The following is a 24548-nucleotide window of genomic DNA, read 5'->3' as shown; positions in this document are numbered from 1 at the left end:
AAAAAAAAGGCTTGACGTCCCCGCCCCCCTCACCCTCTTCTTCACGGTCAAGTATGAGATTGAGGAGAGTCAAACAGAGAAGAGTGACTGAGCACTTCAGTACCTGCGCTTCTTTTTCGGCAGCGGTTTGAGCGGCCACAGGAAATACTGTCCCCAGTGGGGATCCCACCTCGCGTCGAGCAGCTGCCAGTGGAGCGGCAGAACGGCGGGCTCGCAATTCTCGTCCCGGCCGATGGTCCAGTGGCCCTGGTACCAGCAGTTCTTGGACGCGTCCCACGCGAAGCTCTCGTGGAATATCCTGCCCTGGGGCGGGTCCATGTAGTCCAGCCACTGGGCGTGCTCGGCCTTGTTGGCGGGGTTGCAGATCTGGCTCGGATCGAGTTTGGTGCAGTCGGACTTGGACACGATGGGCTTCCCGGCGGCGTCGCGGTCGTTGAAGATGAACATGAGGCGCGCGCTGATTTCGAGGTCCAGGTCGCTGAGGAAGCGGCCCTTTTTGACGCGGTCGATGAGACTCAACACGAGAGCCTTGTGTGGCCACTTTTGGGCGGACAGGAGGTGTTGCTAGGAAGAGTCAGTCAAGACAGCACTGCATTGCTCAACGGAACTACGAGCTGACCCTCATCTCTGGAAGACTGCTCGTGATGAACGGGCAGTTGTCCATGATGCACTTGTACGCTTGTTTGATGAATCCCTTGGCCAGTCCAGGCGGACAGCACCATCCGTCGTTGTCGTCTTCAAACTTCATGTCGTTGTGAGCATTCCGTGGAACGCACACCTCGCATAAGCCTCGGACGCAGGGCTTCTTGCCGCTGTCATGGTCGAGGTACCAGTGCATCTGGCACAAACAGGTCAATCCAACATCGCGAAGGACGTGGGAGGGGGTGGGCGGAATAAGGGAAGCAAGCATACCTCTCTGCAGCCGGGGCGCGTATGGCCCGGTTCTCCTTTCTTAGCAGCTTGGGGCTGTCAAAGTTAGCCAAGGGGGGTGTTTCCAGGCGAGACTGGCAGCAGGGGGGAAGCTCTCACCACGCGATGCATTTTTCGCTCTTCGGTATTGTCCTCTCTGAACAGCTTCCTGTTCTCGAGTGACACACCCTTCCACCGCAGGCAGCATTTCTTGCAGACGAACATGGCCGTGTGCTGCAGGGGATGCTGTACCGGGGTCTCAGCCTCGGTCTCCTGCGTTTCCCATCCGATGCCCGTGCCGTATCGTTTTCGCGCGTCCGTCAAGCCATAGTAATCCGTGGTCCAGCCGTGAGATGGCACGTCTCCTTCGACAATGGAGATCGAGTCGAAGACCTTGGTCGGCGCCTCCATCACCTCTGGTTCCTCCTCCGACTCGGCCTCTGAATCTCCTTTAGGCTCGTCCGCATTGTCATCCGCATCCGCGACTTGCGCCTTGCCCTCCTTACCCTTGTCACTATCCCTAGGGTCATCTTGAGATGCACCCTTGGCGTCCTTGTTCTTGGTCTTGGGCTTCCTCATAACCTTGGGCTTGCCCCTCATCCTGGCGTTTTCCTTCAGTTTCGCCCTGAGCTTAGCGTTGAGCATGGCTCTGGGCCTGTCCAGCAGACGGTCCTCAAGGGCACTCAACTGCCTGTCATTGAAGTCGAACTGGTCTTCGACGTCGGCCTCCGGCTGCTGCCTCGCGTCTACGGAAGCATGTTGGGGCTGATCCTGCGCCTCATCCAACGGCTCGCTGGACGCTTTCCTCTTCTTGCTCGCCTCCTCCTCGACCCCCCTGAGGAAGGTATCGACGTGTCCCTGTATACTAACAAGCACGTGGCGGATCCGATTTGGGTCAAGGTCACTGAGGGCGCTGGGGTTGATCGACATGACAGTTGGGTCGAACACGGCTTGTTGCTGCTGCTGCTGCTGCTGAGGCGGGGGCGGCGGCGGGGGCGGCGCAGGTTGCGGTGTCTCATACGATGAACAGGCGTCGATGGGCACTGGTGGCGCCGCCGGTTCGAGGTTCTCGCCAAAGCCGGGATCCGTTGGCGTCAACTGGGCACCGGGCGGCGTCTCGAGGGCGGCGGGCAGCAGGGCCGGGGCGTAAGAGGCATCTGGGCCCGGCCCAGCCCAGGTCTGTTGTTGTTGCTGCTGCTGCTGCTGCTGCTGCTGCTGCTGCTGCTGTATTGACGTGTGGGGGCCGCCGTAGAAATGATCCGGGTGGACCTGGTACTGCTCATGCTCATGGTACTGCGGTGGCCGCTGCTGCGCATACGGGTCGTACTCTGTCATGACGGGCGCCGTGTGAGCTGGCGCGTCGAAATGCGGGTGGCCATGCGGCTGGCCGCGACTCATCTGCGACGGCGGCGGGGGTGGCATGCCCCAAGACTGCTGTTGTGCGAGGTGGGCATTGTACGGCACCGTGAAGCCAGAAAACATGTGATCTCCAAAGTTGGCCTGCGGCTGAGGCGTGACGGTGAGGCTCATTTTGGAGGCGCGAGGAGGGCCCAGTTTGATCTGTAGGGACCCGAAAAGGACGAGGTTTGTGTGTGAGAGTGAGAGAGAGAGAGAGACTGGTGATCAAAATGGAACCGTGTGAGAGTTGAGAGAGCGAATTGCCGGTGAACGCGACAGCTGGTGGTCGGCGTCTTGAAAGGGAAACTGATGCGCACCCTTGACGTTACACAGCAGCTTGATGTTTGGGCACAGCCAATATCTGACAGCACCAGCAGCAGAACCAGCAGCAGCACCAAGAGATCGAGGCGGTGGACGAAGGACGTTGCCTTGTCAGCGTCTGCACTGGGGCAGGGCAGGCAGGTCTGTGGCGCCAAAGTAGGACGTAGGCAAGCAAACGCGTTTGATCTCCTTGCTTTCCTCGTTTTCGCAGTCTCACGTTGTCTCCTCTGTGCCGGTGGTCAGATCAAGTCAGGCTCCGGCTTGCGCCCAGGATCAGGCTGTATACTTGGGGGCGCGGAGGAGGAGCAGCTGTCGGATGAATGTGAGTAGTGCAGTGCAGAGTACCAGCCAGAGACATGCCTGTTCAACGGCAAGGCGCAACGACTGTCCGAGCGGCGTATCCTTGCTGATATGATATCTTGACGACAGAATGGTGGAAAAGGGACGGGCGTCGGGGCCAGTGATGATGGTGAAATGGGAGCCCAGCCCACCATCGGCGACACAGACAAGGTAAAACAAGGCACCTTGAGGCAAAGGTACCTTGGGATAGGTCAGGTAGGGTCACACAAAAAGGGAGGTTTTGGTATGGTGGCACGGCATAAAACGGCGACGCCAACCCATCCATGCGTCGTTTCTCTCCACCCATCTCCTGACCAAAAAGAAATGGGAGCCATGTACTGCATCAGTCAGAAAGTCAGGCGGGGCGGCGTTGGGCCATGGATGATGGACTTCTGCTTTCGTCCGCTCCCCTCCCTCCTCCAACCTTCATGCCTCCCTGTTCCGTGTCACACACGGCCGGCGCTCGTGTCTCCACGTTGCCTTGCGTCGAACTTGGGGCGAGCAAGATTCAGATCCATGCCTCACAAGTCTTTTGACGTGCCCGCGCCAGCTTCACCCACTTGGATCCCCCCCTCAAAGTGTAGTGTGGAGATTGTTTGGGAAGGGCCCTCTCCAGGCCCAGCCGACGAACGAACAGCCTAACCCCCTGGTCCTCATCATCCCCGTCGACCATCGGAGGATCGGGAAGAGAGGGGGGGGGAACCACACCCCTCCCATGTGCAGATGCGAAGAAGAGATCGATAGACATAATGACCAACGAGACGACTCAGATCTGGTGGGTGACGGGCCAATGAAGCGCCGTAAAGCATTTGCAATCGTGGGACTATGGACCGTCCTTGGTCCTCTGCATGGCGCTCTCGTTGTAGTCTAGCTCGGGGGGGAGCGATGGGGGAAGCACTTGGGGGCCGACCAGTAACTCTGGGACAACCTGGACGACTCATTGTTGACGAGCCTTGCTCAATGGCGATGTTTTCTTTTTCGTCTCCTCACCTTGGGCCAACTGAGAGAGGTCCTTGCACGGTCAAGCGTCAACGAAGGCTGGATTGGCCGGCCTGTTTGTTCCGCATGGTATTGTCATGTCGCTCATCGCGTCCGAGACCGATAATCTTCGGCGTGTGTACCGTACATGCCTGTCAGCAAGCCCTGTCTTAGAGGGCGAAAGGCGAAGGTTGTGTGTGAAGTAGTTGGTCGCGTCTCGTCGTCCATCATCTGTCCGGAGAGATTACTCCTCTGCCTCGTCCTGTACCGAGCTGTGTTTTGCTTTGCTATGCATTGCTTTACTGTGTAGTGGGCACTCTTCTCCGCCCGTGCAAGGCTGATGACGCCTCCCCTCTCTGACTATGGCCAAAAGCAGCAAGACAAGCCAGGAGAGGCGCCAGAGCTAATGAAACAGACACGAAGCCCGTTTTGAACTGCCCCATCCGTATAGTACCTAGGTACCAGTCGATGGGCAATTGACCACGGCTCTACCCGTAAGCCAATGCCCAAAGGAGGCCCCTCCGCTCATCAACGGATAGGTCCACAATGCAGTTCAATCTGAAGTCGTCGACATTGCTATAGCAGGAGGAGGGAGAAAAAAACGAAACAGAGGGAGGGAGGTACGGTGCCAGGCGTGAGGAATCAAGCCCGTAAGACTACGGGGCCTCTTCGAACACGCCCCCCTAAGTTTTCAACGAGAACCGCCCAGCTGAGTGAGGCAGAGACTCAGACGAGAGGCGTCAACCATGCAGCATGCAAAACTTGTGCCGATGGCCACCAACCCAAGCTCCCGGTCAAGATCGATCCTGAAGAACCGCGACATGTGCGTGCGTGCGTGCGCACGCGTGGGCGTGTTCTGATCGAAGTCGGAACCCGCGGCTGCCAATTACCCCCCCGGCCACGCTCTCAAGCAAAAGGCCCAGCAGTCCCTGGGATTCCGTTCCCTCTCACCGGTTCCATATCACTCACAGCACCATAGACAGGGATAGTGATGTGCGAGAGAGGAAGGGGGGCCAGAGCCTGGTCGTGGATGAGGCGGGAAACAAACCAGGGCACCCACACACCCTGGGCCCGCGAATGGATGCTACAAGACTAATCATGGCGAGGCGAGAATGGATGGATGCCTCTGCACTAGCGAAGAAAAAAAGGAAAACCGCACCCCCGGCGTCTCACCTGGGGCGGCCTGGGCGGAACCATCTCCCCGAGCGAAGGATCGGCGCCAACGTGTTCCGCCGCCCCTACGTTATCCCAGCAACTTGGTCTCAAGTCGCGACCAGATTCTTGCACCTGTCGCTCGAAATGCACACCGGTCGAGTTCCAACTGCGTGGAGGGCCTGAGGGCCTCGAACATCTCTTGCATGACGCTGGCCTGAGGCAGCTGCGGTGTGCTTGCTTGCGTCCCTCATTCGTGTGCGTCCGACAATGAAAGACAGTGCTTGCGCCAAAGTATTCCCTCGAAATCGGAGAGGGAGCAGATCGAAAGAGTGGGACGATGGGTCTAGTGGTCATGATCGCTTCCATTCGACAAGCGAGGCGATGGAACGGGACTTTACCATTCTTCGGATATTCCTCTGCCTTCGCTAGGTAGCCTGGCTAGCTCCGCGGTAGCGTAACACCGCATGCTTGTCATTTAAAGTGGCGAGTGATCCGGCGGGTATCTGCACACGATGTAGAGTGCCGTCCAATCTCCTGACTTGTAGCCTGTCCTCCTCTTCCCCTCCTCTTCCTTCTGGCGTATCTGAGATGGGCAAAGTCCCGCATGTCTCGTGTCCGTACCCATTCCCGTACTCTTTCGATCAAGGTCCTGATCCGGCGAGACCATCTGTCACGGTGAGGAAAAAAGAACGATTGGACGCAACGTACCAGACTGCGCGACGACATGCGATCCAATGTGGCCAGTGAAACCGGTGAGACGTTTGCTGCGGGTGACTTGTATATTTCCAGACCACACAGCTTAGCGTTAAGCATGTGGCCACTGGCCATGGCTGAGCGGTGCTACGCGCTCGTGCTGAAGTAGTAGTTTTCCCACAAGTACTCGTAGTCTTCCAAGATGCCTCCCACTATGCTGGGCATCCGAGACCTGACACCGCCCACCACGCCCTTCATGACCTTCTCATAGAAAGCGCCCCTCATCGTCCACCAGCCCATGGCCCATGCCCTCTTGTTCCACTCGTCTCGCTCGAGTGGCGTCGTCCGGAAACCACGATCCCGTAGCTGTCGTGCGGCGTACTCGACGCTCAACCCCACTAGCCACGGCGTCCACGACCCCCTATCTTTACTCCGCGCCAACGCCAAAGCATAAATGAGGGGCGCCAAAATGTGGAGCACCTCGGCGGCTTGGGCCTGGCCCTGGATCTGGTTCAATAGCTGAGGCGCGGGCTTGATGTCGTCCGAGGTGAGCACCTTGCCGAGCAGATAGCTACTGATGTCCCCGGGCCGGGGCAGTGACGGCAGGCTCATGCCAGTCCTGGGCATCGCCCATTCCTTCTCGTGTGCCTTGACGCCGTCGTCCGCATCCTCCGCTGGGTCACCGCCGATGAGCTGCTGAAGCTCGTTCGCCGCGGCCGCCTGCTCCTCGGGGTCTTCGGGCACCGGCTCGCGCTCAGGGAGCACCGGCGTCACAAGAGGCCGCGAGCGCGTGATGCGCAACAGCAGCAGCCGGCACAGGGCCTTGATGGCTTCGAGGAGAACGACCACACGCCATCGCCCACGGTTGCCACCCTTTCGTTTCGCTGCCATCTCCCACAGAAGCTGCGTATATGTGACCATCTGCAGGAGCATCGCGACGCGGCGATACATGGTATTGTGTTGCGTCCAGAACTGCGTGTATCGGTTGTGTGGGGACGGGATTTTGGTGATGGGCAGCCGCGAGAGGGCTCGCGTGAGAAGGGTGTCATGGTAGAGTGACAGCAGCTGCACGCTCGAGTGGACAGTTTCGGAGGCTATCTCGGCGTCACGAAAGCGGCCTAGACGGTAAAAGGTCAGTTGCACGTTGGACGTCGTCGTGTCCATGCGAAAGAGACGTACCTGGAATGACGTATGTGAGGGACCTCAGGCCAGATTCAATCTGAGAGACCTGGCTCCCGTTCTTGGTGATGAAGTCCTCGTACTTTTGGAGCCATTTTGGCGGCAGAGATAGGACGCTGCCGATGGAGGAACGGTATGAAGAGGGTTGCGGCTTTGGCGGGTTGGACTTGGAAAGCCCGTTCAGTGGCGCAGGCATCGCATTGAAGGAGAAGCGCGCGCGACAAGTAGGGGTATCTCGATTATAGATTGATCGGCGTAGAGCAGATCAGAGTGAATTACAGAGAAGCGAGTATCGTCAAAATGGCGCGATCGTGGTTTTGGCGATGATGATGATGGGTGATGGGAGGGTAGAGGGAGGGGCTTCGTCGAGAAGCGCGTGTCATGGACGAAGCATCTCGTCGTTCGGCAGCCATTCAACTGCCAGGCGCAACCGTCAATCAGCCGAGGCAGCAGCTGCTGGGGCGCTCATGCCCCATTCGGTGCAGGACGTGAGAGAAACAGCGGGGTGGCCCGAGCGTCACTGGGCTGCCATGGCAGTGACTCCTGAGGTTGGTCAGGTGCCTACCTCAAGGCACCTCACACTGGCCTTCACCTCACAGCCATACTCCCAACATCTTCGATACAGCCTCACGCAGGATGCACGAGATAGGTATATATACACGGAGCCAATGTCCTTCCGTTCATACATTGCCCACATGGGTATAAATCTCCTTCGCTACTTGAACATTGCACTTCTCCCAGCCGTCGCCCTCCCTCGTGCACATGTACATCCATCCGGCCCGCGACTGTGTGTTCACAGCTTCTCAAACCCAGCATCGCGCAGCAGCTGTCCAGTCGGCAGCATTGGGCGCCCTTGCATGGGGAAGGGCCAGAACAGATGATTTTCCGCCGCGGCCGACATGGCAGCACGCGCATATGCCTTGCCCTCCGTCGTCTCTTCTTGTTCCCCGCTGCCCGATGCCAGCGCCGACAGCCCTTCTACGGAAGGCATCTCTCGCGAGGCTCCGTCACCCGCGCCGGTACCCCATTCGCACACAAAGTCCTCCTCGCGTACGTTGGGCGCAAAGAAGTTGAGGCTACTCGTAAACGGCCTGGCGCTGCGTGCATACTCTTCCAGCGGCACGTCGTCGCTGCCCATGTCCACCTCAATATTCCACTTGTGCGCGAGATAGCGGAGAATGTTGAGCGCCTGTTCAGCAAAGTGGTGGCACGGCGACATTTCTTTCAGGTCTTCGACGCCTTGTTTGATAGCCTGTGCCACGTGACTGTCGACCGAGTCCTTGGCTTCCTCAGAAGGGTTCATGATCCCTTCCTTCTTGTTTGCCGACTGGGCCACCGGCGCGCTGATTGCAAGATGCATGATGGCCGACGTCAGAACAAAGTACGGCACAAACGATGGCGTGCGACGAAGAGTGTAGAGTTGAGAGTGCGAGCGGAGAAGTCCCTGGATCGCATCTGCCGCTTGCGAGCAGACATCGCGAGGAGATATCTTGGAACCAATAATCCTCAGCTTGATCAGGGGTCGGAAGAGCAGCAGGATAGCAAAGTGATAGTACATGCTACCACAGGAGTCAGCGTTATGGGAAAGAAGTCAGGAAAAGAAGACCTCGGGCCCAGACTGCTGGGGAGAAAGAGGAGGGTGACCTACTGCGTGAAGAGAACGGCCGGCGTAAAATTATGGCCGAGACGGAGCACCTCAGGGATGCGGTCATACCAATTAAGGTACTGCGTATAGAGGCTGAGAAGGTCACGACTTGTCAAAGGTCGACCGGGCGAGTGGAGGACATAAAGCGACTGGTGTACGAGCTCGCTCAGTTCACAGAAACACCTATACACCGATCGTACATTGGAAGGCTGCTCCGCTGAGCGCTGCAGCGGCGCACCTGTACACAGAGTCAGCAGCGAACAGAAAGCCGAGGCTGTACTTGGTGGGAATATCATACCGTCGTCAGTATACGGAATCCACAGGGACGCCTCTATATCGTCTATGATGGCCGGTTTGGGAGGTAGGTGAGGATAACAGGAACACTGAGGAAGTGAGCCTGTGGCAAGGGACCAGGCACTTGATGAAAAGTATCGTCAGTTTGGGGGTCTCAACGCTTGTTCCGCGTGATCATGAGAGACATACTGGTCGAGCCCAAAAGCGCCCCAGAACGTTGCGGCCTGCACGGCAAGCTCATCTGCATCTCCATCACCGTCGATTTGGTGGAGCCCCATCTCTATTGCAAGCCGGATGCTCTGACCCGCGTAGTACCAGCTCTCGGAATCGCGTCCGCAGCTGGCCTCACGTATCGACATGATACCCAGCGCCTGGATGGTAGTCAAGGTATGATGATCCTCCTCCAAGTAGAAGAGGCGTTGGCTTTCTTTGAAGAAGTGATCTCCCGAAGTGTACGGGTCATCGGGAACGGCACGGGTGGACGGCTTTGTTGAGAACCGGCAGCCCAAGGCGAGTAGGGCGTTCACCAGGATGGGCGAACAGTAGCGTGGCCTGCCTTGTTGAAAGTCTTTGAGGAAATGTTCCTTGCTCAACGAAGCAAAAGTGGGATATTCCCAGCAAAAGTAGAGCGCCAGAAGATGTTGAACAAGGACAATATCTGTCGAGATATTTGACCAGGTGCTGGCTGGTGCCTTCATCTTGGGAGCCTCGAGCGGTGCAAGGACCTGGTCGAGACCCCTATAGGACATGATACTCGTTTCGACATGTTCGCTGCCGAGAGAGTCGCCCCAGTAGCCAACCTTGTTCTGTGGTGGCTGGTTGTTCCCGTCGGTGTTCCAATTCATCGAGTCAGGATGCGACTGGGAGGTGCTCCTCGTGCTGTGGCTGTAGGATGAAAAGTTCCAGGGGCTGTTTGGGTCGAGTTCCTGTCTTAGGCCGGACGGCTGACTGGCAGTCAATGGGCTTTTGTTAGACGGACCGCCGCGTCCAAGCCCCAGGGTTGTGATGGGAGCCAGAGAAACCGCAGAAGATCCCGAGGCCTCTCCAGATGACCGACCAAAAGATGGGACCGAGCCGCCCGGCGGCAGGGCCACTCCGAGCCAGTCGGATATGGCCTCTACGGACTGGCCGCTGCGCAGGCGCTTGAGAACTTCCTCCCAAGCATCTGGCCGCACGAGGGCGGCAAAGACCTGATCGCTCGAGCGCTGTCGATAGCGCAGCTGCTCAATCTCAGTGCGGAGGTTCTCCTTAGACTGGCGCACCGGTATCTCGTACACGCACTCAATGTCCTTTTGGCCCTGACAGCGACTACACGGTTTGCGGCCATCGCACTGGATGGGAGGCGCGCGAGTCAGTCGCGCTCTCTAGCAACTGGCGGGGGCGGGGCACGTACCTTCGCCCGCTTCTTTCGACATTCTGTGCAGGCATTGGGGGTGACAATCCCCAGCCCTCGACGCCGTTTAGACAGCGGGTTGTGCGATGTTGGTGGTTGCTGGGCTGGTGTCGAGCCCGATGGGCCAACGGAGGGGGGTCCAGAGCTCGAAGGGGCGGACGGTGTTGAGTTGGTTTGGGGTGCCGAGGGCGCGGCGGAGGAGGAGGCCTGCCCATCACCATCATGGCTGTCGCTGTTTGCCTCCTCCATCTTGGGAGACGCAGTGCGTTTCAGGATGGGCAACTCTTGCCGGGGGCGTCGGTCGAACGGGTCGAATTCAGGCTCCTTGGTCAGGAGTTTGTATTACGGTCGCGGACAGGGAAGCTTTCGTGATCGATCCAACATGCTGAGGCCCTCCGCGACCGGCGTGTTGGCGGTTGTCGACTTGGTTTATCGGCAATGTGAGAACAGGACGGCTCTGATTGTGAAGCGACGTTGGGCTATCTCATCTTTTGGTTAGCAAGTAGCTCTGCAGTTCCGGAACAGAATCGCGCTAAAGAGGTCAACCACGGGCAGTGAGGCATTCCAGTGCGCATCGTTCGTGGCATGTGCGGGCAAGTACAGGTAGGTAGGTACAGGCAGCTAGGCGCGAAGGAGAGATGAACTCGACACGCGCGGGTAGCTTGCGTACCTACATTGGGAAAAGCAAAAGCCTACGACCGGTCAGCTGTATTCTAGCTCGCAGCCTCTGTTTGCCTAAGCTCCATGAAAGCAGCAGCAGTCAACAATGCGCCAAAGAGCTTCGAGGATCGGGATGGCGCAAGAAGAGAGAGCCTGCCAGGTATACTCTTGGTGAGTTGTGCCCCTCAAGAATGGCAACGGAAAAAGGGAATGTGGACAGGCAGCTTGGTTTGTGCCTTCTTCTGGGTCTCGTTTTTCGTCGTGTGTTGTTGGTTTGACCGTCTCGGAGGTTTGTTGGCAGTCAGGCGTGGAAGCAGATGCGGGGGGGTTAGGTGAACATGCAAGGGAATCCAAGAAATCGAGGTCAGGATCTGACTTGCGACACTCAGCTTCTGTGCCCCCCCAAAGTCTTGGAACGAGCCTATGAACTGCGCAGTTCAGCTGGTGGCAGATGCAAGCCCCCTCACTGACAGCCGACGCCATCATCGGACCAGCAGAACTACGCCATTGGGGAGCTGATGCCAATGCCTGCTCGATGGGAATCCCACCTAATGGCCCCAGGGCTCGCTCAGTGGGGCATGTTTCCCGTCCGAGCTTCCAGAGCTCGAGTTACACTGCGGACGGCGAGCTCGGCACCTGCCTGCCTGTAAGGTACCTGGGCAAGCTGGGGTAGAGACCTTCATTCGCGAGCAAACACGCCTGCTGAGTTGCCTAGGTACCTACCTAGGTAGCTTGCCTAGCAGAAAGGTAGCTAGGTGATCCGTAGCGCGGCGCGCCATACTGCATTCAGCCTCATGACGTCATAATGATGGTTCACAGCATGTACCCCAGTCGCCAGCGCAACACCGTTCCAAAGTCAATCGTTCTACCAACTCGGGAACATGGCAGATTCTCACAGAACCACCTCTCAGGCTTGTCGAACCCACCAAGTTACGTACACAAGACTGGATCCTGCCTTGCCTGCCTTGCTCAGTGCGTATCCATCATGGAGGCCCTGCTTGAGGTAGTCTGGTGGCATCGGCGATCATGCTTCCTGGCGGCCGTTACCTGCAAACTCGCATTCATGCATATATCGGCTTTGTTTCGTATACCGTTCAGACTCGCTGTATGCTACAAAAGTCCCCATAACCTAGTCCATACGAAACTCATCCGCACACTTTTGCGCTTCAAGGCATGACAAAAGAAATGGTCTTACGGAGCCAATCGTGAACGACTGCCCTTTCTCAATAGCCCTTACTTGGGGATCGCCCGTACTTCACCGGACTTCGGCTGTGCTCTCCCTTGCTCGGACTCCTTCTCGACGGTGTTTGCGGGGGCGGCAGAATAGTCTTGCGGAACGGCGGTGATGCGCCGTCCGTGTCTGTTCCGTCGGCGTCGAAGTCGAGCTGCCGGCGATGAGATGGCGTCTGTATCGGCACCCACATGTAGGCCTGCGTTGAATCGCCTGGGAATCCCGAGGGCTGCGGGTGGTGGCCCATGTCGGCTGCTGCGTTGGAAGGAACGGGGTGCACGGCCTTGGCGCTCGTTCCTATCTGCACATGGCTCCAGGCATTGAGTCCGAGGCAGAGAAGCAAAATGCCGAAGAAGAAAAACTACAGAGACGACAGATGATTAGTAAGTGCTCAGCGATCGCAGGAACGCCAAAGGCGCAGACAATAGCGTACCCAGGCATGAAGGCTCATGGTTCCGGCAAACTCGTTGATGACCTCTGCCACCTGTTTGGCCGTGTTCTTGACCCGCATGATGGACTCCGGGTCCTGAATGCGGCACTCGTCCCACTCATCACACATGGCCTTCAACGCAGGCCTGTCCTTCTTCTCGCAGCCATTGAGGATGTACTGATTGTTGCACTCGAGTGCCTTGGTGACAATGTCTCGCCGCGCTGCGTCATGGGCGTTGGCAATGTCTGTGCTGACGGTGGAGAACAAAGACCAGCCAAAGTAGAGGAACACGCTGACGACGCCGGCGTTGACGAAGAAGGTCATCCATTTGGCCAGGTTGTCGGGCATATTCGGGTTCTGGTTGATGGTCTGGACAATGATCTCAAACCAGCCTTTTGACGCGCCTGACTTCTTCTTCGAGCCCTTGGCGCCCTGTTTCTGCCGTTGATATCCATCATCGTCCTCCGAATCAGATGCAGACGTCTCTCGCGACGAGTCGTAACGCACATTACCGACATCCCGGTCATAGTTATGCCGCTTGCGCTTGCGCAGCGCCCCAGCGTGGTCGCGGTGAGCTCGTGAGATCTCGCCTTTGCCCGGCATATGTCGCTTGAGGTGTTGGCCGGGTGACCTTGCATAGCGCAGGTTCTTGTTGATCCTGGAAGGAGACATGCCGCCCATGTTGAGGTCCGTAGTGCGATCAACGTCGGGTGTGTCGTTGGGAAGATCCGAGGCTTCAGTCAGCGCGGGACTGCTCTCAGCCTCCGAGAAGAGTGTCTCATCGAAAGGCTTGCGTGGCGTCGTGAAGGCGGGATTCCTGAATGGGGGTGCCGTGCTGGTGTGTTGGATGCGTGGCGAGAAGAGGGAGGTTTGCGGCAACGGAGGCAAGGGCTTCGATGGGCTGTTGGCAAACGGGTTCGGTCGGCTGGAGCTCAACTTGCTGGGAGAACTGAAATCTGCAGCCGGGTCAGCGCTGTGATATCCGAGGCAGGAGTGAGGGTCTGAGGAAGGAAGACGCACCGATGCGTGTCGCCTGGCTTTTGGCGACTTGAGAAAATGGACTGGTGGCATCCAATGGGCCCCTCTGATCTTGGTATTCCCACTCCATGGGACTTTCGTACGTTCTTCGATCCATGCTTAATGTAGTATTTTGCGCCCAAGAACTGCTTTGGTCAAGATTGTAACGAAGGAGAAAAACAAGGGTGCAACGGTCGCAACATAGGGTGTGCGCTCCAGGCGGAAAATGAGATGGCCTGGACGTCTGGAATTCTGTCGGCATCCAAAGTAAACATTGCCCCTCGCCTCAGGCAACGCGACCCGCTCGGCGGCCATTGCATGCCCGCGCGAGCTCTTCCACACTACCGAAGTTTACCCGCAAGCCTGTGGCGCGTTTGTCTGGGAGCTGAGAGAAGGAGAGTCTGGGCATTGAATAGGCCGGACGCTTGGACCATCGTCACTTCTATGTTCCGTACCTCACTTTTCGAGTTGAGGCAAGACCACCCATCCTCTCAAGACTAGATACCATCATCTTCATACGACATCCGACGGCATCAGCGAATCCTCTTTACGCCATAGGCTCACTACGGCACATTCAAAAAAGAACCTGAAATACCTTGGGTTTTACGAGGAAACTACCCAGCACGGAAAGGAGAGTCGTCTCACGACCCAGACACTTTCTTTGATACCAGCTCTGGTCAACGCCGGGTCGCCACAAACACATCACAATGTCCGACATCGAGTCCCTTCCCGGCTCTCCGGTCGCCGTCGCTCAAGATGCCGTCGACGATGTTGAGGAGCCCCGTGAGGGCGTCGACGGAGCCACGGCCGAGGACCTCTCCGATGTCGAGTCCGACGCTCTTTCCGAGATTGACGAGAATCAATTCGAAGACTACGACCCCGAGACGGCCAACATTGAGGATCGCCCCGTAGCCGTGGACGAGGATGTTGCAAAGACCCTGAAGGCCTCCAAGAGGAAGCAGGCGGACGGCGACAAGACGAGGAAGCCGAAGGAGGGCCGCCGCGAGAAGAAGCGCTCGCGCGCCGACGAGGACGAGGCTGCGGATGGCGACTTTGATGAGAGCAGGCCGTCGCGGAAATCCCGCCGCGGCGCAGAACCGCGGCCCCGCGCGCAGAAACCATCGCCCCAGCCGGAGAACGAGGACCATCTCTCGCCGGAGGAGCGGAGGCAAAGAGCGATCGACCGGACGCTGGACGGTGTCTTCAAGAAGCCTACAAAGAGGAGAAAGAGGAAGGACGAGGAGGTATGTGTTCGCCAAGACCTGGGTTCCGGTGGACATGACACAACGAAGGTTACTAACGTTGACGACAGGACTTGGAAGACGAGATTGACGATCACATTGCCTCGCTGAAGCTCCGCATGGAAGGCGCCTGCGAGTCGGACAACAAGGCTCGTGAGGCCGGCCAGCCCGCCGTCCACAAGCTGAAGCTGCTGCCAGAGGTCACTGCTCTGCTGAACCGTACTACCGTTCAGCACGCCGTGCTCGACCCGGACACCAACTTCCTCCAGCACGTCAAGTTCTTCCTCGAGCCCCTCAACGACGGCAGTCTGCCCGCGTACAACATTCAGCGAGACATCTTTACCGCGCTCTGCAACCTGACCCTAGAGAAGGAAGTCCTCCTCAGTTCCGGCATCGGCAAGGTCGTCCTCTTCTACAAGCACTCGAAGCGGCCCGAAGTCAGCATCAAGCGCATGGCCGACCGCCTCCTCGGCGAATGGAGCCGTCCTCTGCTGAAGCGCACCGACGATTACAGGAAGCGCCAGATTGAGACGCGCGACTACGACTACGAGTTTGTTCACCCCCACCCCCTCGACCCCATCCAGAAGACCCCGGTGACCTCTCCGTGCTAACCCGTCTGTCTCCTCTCCAGCGCCCACAAGGCCTCCCTGCGCAATGCAAACTCGCAGTACACACTCGCCCAGCGCCCCTCCATCTCGGCCCGCGACGCCGAGCGCGAGCGCTTCCTCGCCAACGGCGTCAAGAGCAACCGCGCCCGCCCCGGCGGCCTGCCTGCCAGCTACAGCATCGCTCCCGTGAGCACGTTCGACCCGACGACGGCGCCCGACCACCGCCCCATCGGTGCCAGCGGCGCAGAGGCCTTCCGCAAGATGACCCAGAAGGCGAAGAAGCGTTGAGCAGTGGCCAGATGTAGATTTGGTGAGGTGGGGCGACGCCTGTTCGAGAGGGCATGTCACGGTAGGGATCGGGGATACGGCGTTTTAGGCTCTCGTCATGTAAGGTAGGGATATCGCGGTTTTGTGGCCCCCTTCCGCCTCCTCGAGACCGCTGCGCGCTCCGCGTGGCGATTCTCTGTCTCGTCGAGATTGGCACCAATTCACAAGATTTGAAAATCAAACCCCAGCCCACAATGGCGCCCCCTCTTCATCATTCGCCGTGTGTATAGCGATACAGGTAATACAAAACGGGACCTCAGAGACGAAAGGGGAGCGGGACGCAAGATGCACACATTGCACAACCTCGGACGGCGTGCCCCGACTGACGAGCTTATTTCACAGCCACTTGTGAAAGAGGTGCAGTGATCACGCAGTGCCCCGACATGACCCGTGGACTCTCAATTCAGTGCTCACTTTGATTCCAAGGCACAAACTCCATGAAAAAGTCAGTGGTCTATCTATCCTTCATGCAGACCAACAAGCCATGCATAACAAGCTCCCAGCTGCGGTACTCCTCAAACCCGGTTCCACCGATTGTGGTGTAGGCTGCTCGGCGTGTAGCAATGTGTAGTGTAGCAACGTCGGCATGTCCCTGTTTCCTTGGCCTATCATCTGTTCGTCCAGTGCACGTGTTTGTTTGACTTCCCACAACAACGCTCTCCCTAAGACGTGGAGGCACAGCCATTGCCCAGACTTGAAACCCGCGACGAGAGGGACCAAAGCAAACGTTGACCAGCGGTGTGTTGTGTTGCGACGGGACGAGGAAGGGCGCAGCACCTTTCGTATCCTCAAAGTTGTTCTGTATGGTTGCGATGTGTTCCGATTCATGTTGTCGTACGTAGTGAAATCCACTACCGTTTCCTAATCTCTGTTGCCCAGCCTTCGATACCTTCGCCGCGGCCGCCCACCTCAAGGCCTTGCACCTTAATTCCCTTCATGCCAAGCGTGTCAGTGAGCCACGCGTGTCCAGCCATGCCGCCAGCATTGGCACGCTTTTCTGGAACGAGCTCGAGCATGGGGCCAAGGAAGTCGGCGATGCGCTTAGCCTCCTCTTCCCTGAAATGGTACTTCTCTCTCAGCACATCAGATAAAGCCCAATGACGAAGCCTGTGGATGTTGCGTAGTTCGCCCTTGCGATTGAAGATCTCCTGAGACCACTTCCCAGACAAGCAAAGCGATTTTGGAAATGGGCCGAGAAGCTCAATTATTTGAGCAATGTGGTCGTCGTCTTTGCCGTACTTGGTACCGGACTGGGGGTCAAAAAGATAATCGCCCGTGATGAGCTCAAATGTCTGACATTGGTCAGCGAGTCGTCAAAAGATATTGTGCGTGGACGTGAACAGGATCCTGAGAAGGTCTTACCATCGCAGCCATGCTCCAGACATCGGTGCTCGCACCCCATTTCGCACCCAGAATGACCTCGGGGGAACGATACTGCCTAGTTTGAATATCGTTGGTGAAGTGATGGTTGACCCAGCAGGCATTGCCGAGGTCGGCAATCTTGACGCTGATGACCTCGAGTGTGAAGCCATCGTCCGCCTTGCGCTTCTCGCCAGACGATGCCGACGAGCTGCTCGCCTTGTCAAGGGAGATACCAGAGACTTCCCTGGTGAGAAGATCGCTGTACGAGCGACGTTAGCATTCATTGTCGTGATGGAACATGGCAGACGCAAACACGTACGCAGTCTTTTCGCGCTGCTTCTGGTCGGCACTTTTGTCACGCTTTGGCGAGTTTTCTTTGGATTTGCCTGTGACGACTCGTCAGTCGGTGTCTTTCTCACCAGGTGGCATGCAAGAATGGGGGCAGGGGGGGGTCGGCTGCAGGCCTCCATCGCGATGACCGATGCGGTGTGCGCGGGGCTGATTGGAAGGTGGGGTAGAGTGCGAGGAGGGGACTGCATTCTTGCGCGACCGCACATACCTTCATGCAGCATCTGCCCGAGGCTGCTGTGAGACTCGGACGATGGGAACATGTTGTTTTGGTTGAAACTGGCATTGAGGGGAGAGGGTAGAGGTTGGCTGCCGGTGATGAGAGTTCTTCTCCTCCTGCGGCCGTTGCGGTTGCCTTCCTTCTCGTTCGTGTCGCTCTTAACGACCTTTTTGACGATCTGCTCGACGTCGCCAATCTCAATCAAGACGTTTTCGGGCTTCAGGTCGGTATGGATGATGCCGCATTCGCGGTGGAGGTAGTCGAGGCCCAGCAGGACCTGCTTTGTGATTTGCTTGACCAAGGGCATGGGAATTCCCCTATGGTTCCACTTCTTGATCAGGCCGAGCAGGTTCTCGCCCAAAACCTCAAAGACCATGCAGACGTGGGTGCCGTTGGGTCCCTTATGGTCGAACGAGTCGAGAAGGCTGACGACGTGCTTGCGGCCAGGGTGGTTGGGCTTGGCCTGGACAATCTTGTTGAGGAGCTTGATCTCGTCGACGGCGGTTTCGGTGTAATGGGCGGCGGAGCGAACGACCTTGAGCGCAACGTGCTTGCCGGCCGTGTTGTCCCGCGAGAGCCAGACAGTCGAGAAGTGACCCCATCCAAGCTTTCGCACGACCGTGTATTTGCCATCCTTGAAACGCTCCCCAATCTGGACAGGATGATAGCCACCCTTGCAGTAGTCCTCAGAGTCTTCCTCGTCGGCGGTGTTTTCTTGCTCGTCTGACGACGGGGACGATGGCGACGCCATGGCGGACAGTTGATGGGCTCTGCGTGGAGAGAGGAGTGGTTAGCAGGTGGTAGCAGAAGAGGTGGTGGGCGCCGCAAGCGCCCGATAAAAGAAACGGCGGTGCAAAATTGGCGGGGAAGCTGAGGGTTTCGCGACCGGGCCTAGGCAGCGCGGCGGGTAGGTACAACATTTCGGGCAGCAGAACCTTGTTTTGATGAAGCTCATCTTCGCGACATTGCGCGCAAAGCGCAATCGGGTTGACAAGGGGAACTCGTAAAAGAAAAAAAGCGAAAGACGAAGGGATGATGCAGTGGGAGAGTGCCAGAACCGGATCCGGTTCAACGACTGTCGCCGGGTTAAGCCATGTGGTGAGGATGGAACAAGCAGGACACAACTTGAGGTGTGCCCGACGAGGCGGGCGGGTCTCTCTTTGAGGCACGGAGCAGGGGGGGGCGAGAAGAGAGCGAGGGGGGGAGGGTTGGTAGGCCAGTTACGCCCAGCGAAATGCAGATGAAGAACGATAGGACAAGATGTTAGGGGACGTGGAGCTGAGCGGGAGCAGCAGACTGGACAGGGACAGCCCCCCTCTCCGTCGCCAGCACCCCCCTCCTCCCCCTGCGATGTGCATGCCACTGGGCAGCTCGCAGCGTGTGCCGCCGCCTGAGTACCGCCTGCCAGCCTCTGCTGATGATCAGGCCTTGCCTCTGACCGGTTCTGATAGGTCTGAGCGGCGCTCGCGTGGGTGCTGTTCGAGTCGCCTGTTCACCTGTTCGCCTGTCGCCTGTTCGCCTGTTCGCCTGCTGGCCTGTTCGCCTGTTCGCCTGCTCGCCTCTTCGCCTGGCCGCAGCAGCTAGGCCCGTGTTTCGACCCCAGTAGCGTCTCTCGTGTCTTTTGCTGCTTGCTTCCTCCACCCCGCCACATGAGCCTGACCCTCACCGAGTCGCGAGAAAAAAAAATGGCGCGGGCATATACATCAACATGGGAAGGAGGGGGAGGGCAGCGCGCGCACAAATGATGATCATGTCGAGAAAAACAAAAAGAGACAGCAAGGAAAGTCGAATGGACATACTGGGGAGTTTCTGTGGTTATGATGGGCTTGAGGGCTTCCTTCTTCTTCTTCTTGGGCGCCCCCGCGCTCCCGTTGGCGACGGCAGGTGTCGCGACAGGCTCGAGTTCAGGGTCGGGATCGGACTTTTGCGTGGCCGAGGCCTTCTGCGCTGCCGCAGCCTCTTGGGCCTGTTCCTGCTCGCCGGCCATGCTGTGTTGCTGTGGTGGGTGGTCACTGTTGTTCTCTCGACGCAGCCGTGGTCAATTGGTGGGTGGCGATTGTCGACCCAGGTTGAATCTGGGTTCTGGTCAGATCGGGGTTGGTTGAGGTGCTGTCAGGACGATTGTCGGGTTGCGGTTGCTCGGCTCGGTCGCGCACGTAAGTTCTGTGCATGCAATTCGTGCGGGTCACCGTGGTGAGATAAGATGATCGGGGCCTCCGCGTTGTCAGGAGGGGGGAAACCCGTGCTAGGGCGATACCGAGTGCTGGTGGTCGTGGGGAGGGGCTCCTTGCGTGCGCGAGAAGATGGTAGTCGGCGCTTCGGTCGACTGGTGCTGTGTTGCCTGGGGTTTAGGGTTCTGAGGTTTGGTCAAGCAGAAACCAAGATCCCGGACGTAGTGGTTCGAGCGCGATGCAGTGCAGATGGAGGATCGCGCGCGATGCTGAGGAGTGTCTCGAGTCTAGAGTCTAGAGTCTAGTTGCGGTTGGGGTGGTGCAGGTCAAGACGTAGTCCGTAGCGAGAGTTGCGTTTCGGATGACTTGAGGCTGAGGACGTCACTGAATTCGCGCGCGCTTGTGCTGTGCTGTGGTGGAATTCGTCTTGACGATATGTACTGGGGGACCGGCGCGGGGTATTTGTCGGCGTCGGCGCAAAAGAAAGCTCAGGGCAGCTGGTCGAGGCCTCGTTTGGTCTCTGTTGCGGGAGAATGGGGAGGCAATGATGATGCAAAGGTGGACGGGAAGCAAGCTGTTCAAGGCTGGTTGAGAGTCGGAAGACCGCGGGCCAGAGGATGCAGGATCCTCAGAGGCAGGACGAGTAACCTGAACCGATGTGTTGGGCTGCAACAGGACGGGAAGGAGGCGTCAACAACGGCCACGGTGATGGAGGGGGGCCAGTCGAGCGTGAGAGCGTGAGAGCGTGAGAGCGTGAGAGCGTGAGAGCGTGAGAGCGTGAGAGCGTGAGAGCGTGAGAGCGTGAGAGCGTGAGAGCGTGAGAGCGTGAGAGTGTGAGAGCGTGAGAGGGCGTGATGATGTAAAGGCGCGGCTGGGCCACCCCTGGCAGGCGGAGCTTGTCAAAATCTAATGCAAGCAAGCAACCCTGACTGTTGGTCGGTCTTGGGTCTTGGGGAGGCCCTGGCAGGGTCGTTGACGGCATGCGCGGGGCAACAGGGCAGCCGGAGAAGCAAGCAGTCAGTTAAACACTGTGGCGGCGGCACGATGTACACGTAGATGTGATGGATGCAGTTCACATGTTGTTGATGGAGACATGATTATCATGTGTAGATAGTGATCTGAACCGGGACACCTACCTAAGGTAAGGGAGGTAGGTACCAAGGCAGCTGGAGGACGGGATGGAGCAGCGCTGTCGATTCAGGGCGGTGTTAGTCCACGGGCAGGCCCCTAAGTCATCCAAGTAGGTATCTGTAGCTGGAAACTGTAGGGGTTGCTAGACTCCTGCTGCCTGCCTGGGTAGCTGCGGTGCAGGTAACAACAGTGGACATGCTACTGCTACCACTTTCCAACCCTCCCACCTCAGTGAGATTGGTAGTTGGCAACACCAAACCACGTTGCCCGGCATGCACTTGAGAAGGATGCTCCTGCTGACTGCAAGATGCATGGGTATTTGGCTGCATAAAAGCTGCATGGCCATTTCCCAAGTCAAGTCGACATACGAACTGGATGGGACACAACATGTCTGCATGTTGAGTTGAGCTCGGGGGACAGCACCTGCTGGAGCAGCTTGCAGCCATGGCCGAAATGCTGAGGTCGATGCTTTCGGTTCCAACAATGAGGTCACAGCGGGTCGGTCACACAGCGTCGGCCCCGCCCCTTTTCTTGGGAGGGGCACCTTCTCTCCAGCCGTCGCGTGTTACATACATGTACGTGTACGTGGTACACACACGATTCTCGGGAGCTTTCATCATGATCCATCTTGCGTTTTCGTTCGGGTACACACCTACTCGGGTAGTTTTCGACATGAGTGCTCAAGAGGGCACGCTGCTCCATCTTCCTTGCCAGGAGTCTATGGACGAACTGCGAGCTACTCGGTCAGCAGCTCATCCTTCTCTACCGCCCTCTGTATCCCAGCCCCTCCAGCCCCTCCAGGCCAGGATCCTGACCCAGCATTCTGGCATTGTGACCCTGCTTGGCTGCCTCTGGGCGTGCCTGGTCGACCCTGCGAATCATGGCCCCAGTCGTCCCTTCACAATCACGTTTCGAGAGTGAAAAGGCATCTCCTATGACCTTTCCAGCCACATGCTGTTGGGTCTGCTTTCGCATTGGGCCAGCACCCAGCTTGTGGTCGTTGTTCGCCCTCGTCGCCTGACCACCCATCCATCACAGGACGCCCAAGGGCGTTCCATCGGACCACGGCAATCGGGACAGCCAGCTCTTGGCTGCGAGAAACGCCACTTTCTGCACAGCATCTGTCACATTCACCGACACTCCGACATGCGCAAAGAGAAGCATTCTATGCCTAGGTACCTGAGGTAGGTACTCAAAATTCAATACGCTGACTAAGCCGATCAGCCTCATTACATTGTCATGCCATGGTTACACGATAATGAAGAACGCTCCACGCTTGCATCGCACGAAATGTTCCAGCGCTATGATGCTCCCTAAACCTCCATGGCAATAAGAGGCATGTTGCCCGCCGCGGGAGGCTCATCGCGTGGCCGAACAAGGACTTGAGCGTCTGCAACGCATCTGCGAGTGGACTCGGTGCAATTCCTACACGCATTTCCCGAAACGTTCAAACCTTGCCGTTTCGCCGGGAGCGAAAGTGAACAGTTCCGCGTTGATGACTTCGTCGAAACCATTCATCAACTGTTCGTGCCGTCCGTACACGTACTTTCATCAGACCTTGGGCACGACGCCTGGGCCTGCCTCGCAGAGGTGACAGATGATGTTGAATTCGTTGCGTGCCTGGTCACTCGAGTATCATAACAGACGACTGTCTGTGGTCAGAGCTTTTCGAGTCCTTGTTTGTTCCCTTCTCTCGGCCGCCCAAACAGCTTTGTTTGCTACTTTCCAGGCGGCTTATGCGGCTTCTTCTCGGCTTGGTGTGCTGCTGCTCGCTCATCGTGTTTTCTCTTCAAGTAGACGAAAAGTTGGAACCGTGGTCTGCAAGTTTAGACAGGATCCCAAACATGTTCTGTGCGCTCATGGTTTCGACAATTCAACGCGTTGCGAGGACAGCGGCGATGCAAAGTGTTCATGTTCAGGAACGGACACTCGATGACTGGGAACGACATCGTCCAAGCAAGCGTCCTGCGGTCCAAGCATGACATGGCATATCAACGAGAGCCGGTGGCAGACGCAATTGCATTATTCTTGCGGTTGAGTTGTGCAGTTGAGCTTTCACATAGGGGCTTTGCGGGGGAACATGACAGGCACACATTTCATCAACTGCAAGCAATGCTCTCTGCTGAACAATGCAAGTAAGGTCACTCATGTATGTCACCGACTTTGTACGAGGCTCTCATTCAGTTGGTTGGGATATTTGGTGTGTATTAACATGCCTTTCTCTAGTATGGCTTTTCTGGGCTAGATCTCGAAGCAGGATTTCCTTGGAAGCACCGCTAATACGGCCGGCCGAGAAGCTAGTTACTGGAATCGCTTTTGTATAGTCAAATCCTTCACTGATTGAAATACTCACGAGAATCAGGCTCATCTCATAAGCAAAGCGATCCGACGCCTCTCTCAGTCTCCCAAGTCTTTTGCGCGTGGTCTGCAGCCTACCGTCGAGTCACTTGTCGTGACCATCATCGGTGACTTTTGCGACTCCGCCTGTCGACATACCGCTCATGCGTATGGAGCTCTCTGTGCACTGGCACAAAGGCCCTTCGCCAATTCCATCCGTCAAAGGGCGGTCCCGTCCTCGGCGGACGGAGTGTGAACGGCTCGATCAGCACAACGTCTATCGCGCCGCTGGGCCTCTGGATGGCCAGGTCGATGCACATGTCTCTGCGCGTATCGAGGATGCAGAGAATGGCCCCGCCAGCGAGGAGCTCGGGAGGCACAAAATAGGCTCGCACGCAGCCGTTGTCCTCGAACATGACGGTTCCGTCGGGAAGCACGCGGTCGTTGACGTTGGGGGTTGCGGTCCGGAACTCGCAGTTGCGGGTGTGGCAGGCGAAGAGGTGACAGTGTTCAAAATAGCAGGCGCATCGCTGGTGGCAGCCGATGCAGCGGATCTGAAGGCCTGCTTCGGACATTTGTTCTTTTCCTTTCCAAGTTAGAGAAGGGGAGAGACCACTTACCAGAGTGGAGGGAGACTTATTTCGATTTGTGCTTGGAAGCTTCGATGGTTGTGAACTGTATAGCTTCGACATGTTTGGATTGTTGGATGTAGTTCCCTTTTTGTATCTTCGTAAGAGCGATGCGAACTACCTGTGGCGTTCTCGACTTCTTTGTCGGTGATCCTCTGTCGTTGAAGAACACCCAAGGAAAGGCTTTGACGGATAACAATGCACTTGTTGGCCTTGTCGTTGAGATGGACAAAGACATCAAGCTCTGACAGGGACCTTGTTGTTGTGTCGACGTACTTGCTGAGAAACAGGCTATCATCTTGGTTTCATCTCACCAGCGGTAGCTTCGGAATCCGTTTACAGTCTGGTAGACAATGCTCAAAATCTTCGTACGACAGCTATGTCAGATGGACATCGTGAATGTCCCTCTGTATCCGTCGAGATCCATCTTTCGCTCCCCCTCACATCCCGACTGTTCCATTGATTACAAGCAGACTTAACCGATCATCATAATAAAACCTGACTCGGAGACTTGGAAAAGCCTACCTCAGGA

At 57.3% G+C, this 24548-nt stretch overlaps 8 protein-coding genes across 8 annotated transcripts; 1 reads left to right on the top strand and 7 right to left on the bottom strand.

The window, feature by feature from the left end:
* Positions 1–96: 96 nt before the first annotated feature.
* Positions 97–2439, bottom strand: VDAG_01674 (uncharacterized protein; the record flags this gene model as incomplete). Its single annotated transcript, XM_009657703.1, has 4 exons — positions 97–564; positions 620–812; positions 913–959; positions 1030–2439. The coding sequence occupies 4 exons, from the start codon at positions 2437–2439 to the stop codon at positions 97–99; spliced, it is 2118 nt and encodes a 705-aa protein (XP_009655998.1).
* Positions 2440–5940: 3501 nt separating this feature from the next.
* VDAG_01673 (peroxisomal membrane protein PEX16) lies at positions 5941–7168 on the bottom strand (the record flags this gene model as incomplete). The annotated part of the gene is made up of 2 exons (XM_009657702.1): positions 5941–6911; positions 6973–7168. 2 exons carry the CDS (start codon positions 7166–7168, stop codon positions 5941–5943), a joined length of 1167 nt encoding a protein of 388 aa, XP_009655997.1.
* A 597-nt stretch (positions 7169–7765) lies between these two features.
* VDAG_01672 (conidial development protein fluffy) lies at positions 7766–10553 on the bottom strand (the record flags this gene model as incomplete). The annotated part of the gene is made up of 6 exons (XM_009657701.1): positions 7766–8531; positions 8621–8766; positions 8818–8855; positions 8916–9034; positions 9101–10200; positions 10305–10553. The coding sequence occupies 6 exons, from the start codon at positions 10551–10553 to the stop codon at positions 7766–7768; spliced, it is 2418 nt and encodes an 805-aa protein (XP_009655996.1).
* A 1634-nt stretch (positions 10554–12187) lies between these two features.
* Positions 12188–13760, bottom strand: VDAG_01671 (uncharacterized protein; the record flags this gene model as incomplete). Its single annotated transcript, XM_009657700.1, has 3 exons — positions 12188–12556; positions 12629–13581; positions 13646–13760. 3 exons carry the CDS (start codon positions 13758–13760, stop codon positions 12188–12190), a joined length of 1437 nt encoding a protein of 478 aa, XP_009655995.1.
* Positions 13761–14349: 589 nt separating this feature from the next.
* On the top strand, positions 14350–15779 carry VDAG_01670 (transcription factor IWS1; the record flags this gene model as incomplete). Its single annotated transcript, XM_009657699.1, has 3 exons — positions 14350–14886; positions 14955–15433; positions 15515–15779. 3 exons carry the CDS (start codon positions 14350–14352, stop codon positions 15777–15779), a joined length of 1281 nt encoding a protein of 426 aa, XP_009655994.1.
* Positions 15780–16181: 402 nt separating this feature from the next.
* On the bottom strand, positions 16182–18751 carry VDAG_01669 (protein kinase dsk1). The gene is made up of 5 exons (XM_009657698.1): positions 18684–18751; positions 17740–18518; positions 17500–17566; positions 17181–17439; positions 16182–17110 (listed from the first exon to the last, which is right to left on the bottom strand). Exons 1-5 carry the CDS (start codon positions 18701–18703, stop codon positions 16670–16672), a joined length of 1566 nt encoding a protein of 521 aa, XP_009655993.1. The 5' UTR covers positions 18704–18751; the 3' UTR covers positions 16182–16669.
* A 260-nt stretch (positions 18752–19011) lies between these two features.
* On the bottom strand, positions 19012–19735 carry VDAG_01668 (uncharacterized protein; the record flags this gene model as incomplete). Its single annotated transcript, XM_009657697.1, has 2 exons — positions 19012–19315; positions 19548–19735. The coding sequence occupies 2 exons, from the start codon at positions 19733–19735 to the stop codon at positions 19012–19014; spliced, it is 492 nt and encodes a 163-aa protein (XP_009655992.1).
* Positions 19736–22768: 3033 nt separating this feature from the next.
* On the bottom strand, positions 22769–23962 carry VDAG_01667 (uncharacterized protein; the record flags this gene model as incomplete). Its single annotated transcript, XM_009657696.1, has 2 exons — positions 22769–22868; positions 23547–23962. The coding sequence occupies 2 exons, from the start codon at positions 23960–23962 to the stop codon at positions 22769–22771; spliced, it is 516 nt and encodes a 171-aa protein (XP_009655991.1).
* Positions 23963–24548: the final 586 nt, after the last annotated feature.

The sequence above is a fragment of the Verticillium dahliae genome, genomic scaffold (genome assembly GCF_000150675.1).
Source record: "Verticillium dahliae VdLs.17 supercont1.3 genomic scaffold, whole genome shotgun sequence".
In the NCBI taxonomy this organism is placed as follows: Eukaryota; Fungi; Ascomycota; class Sordariomycetes; order Glomerellales; family Plectosphaerellaceae; genus Verticillium; species Verticillium dahliae.
Note: the sequence above shows the minus strand (reverse complement) of the source record. Positions and strands in the feature narration are given on the sequence as shown.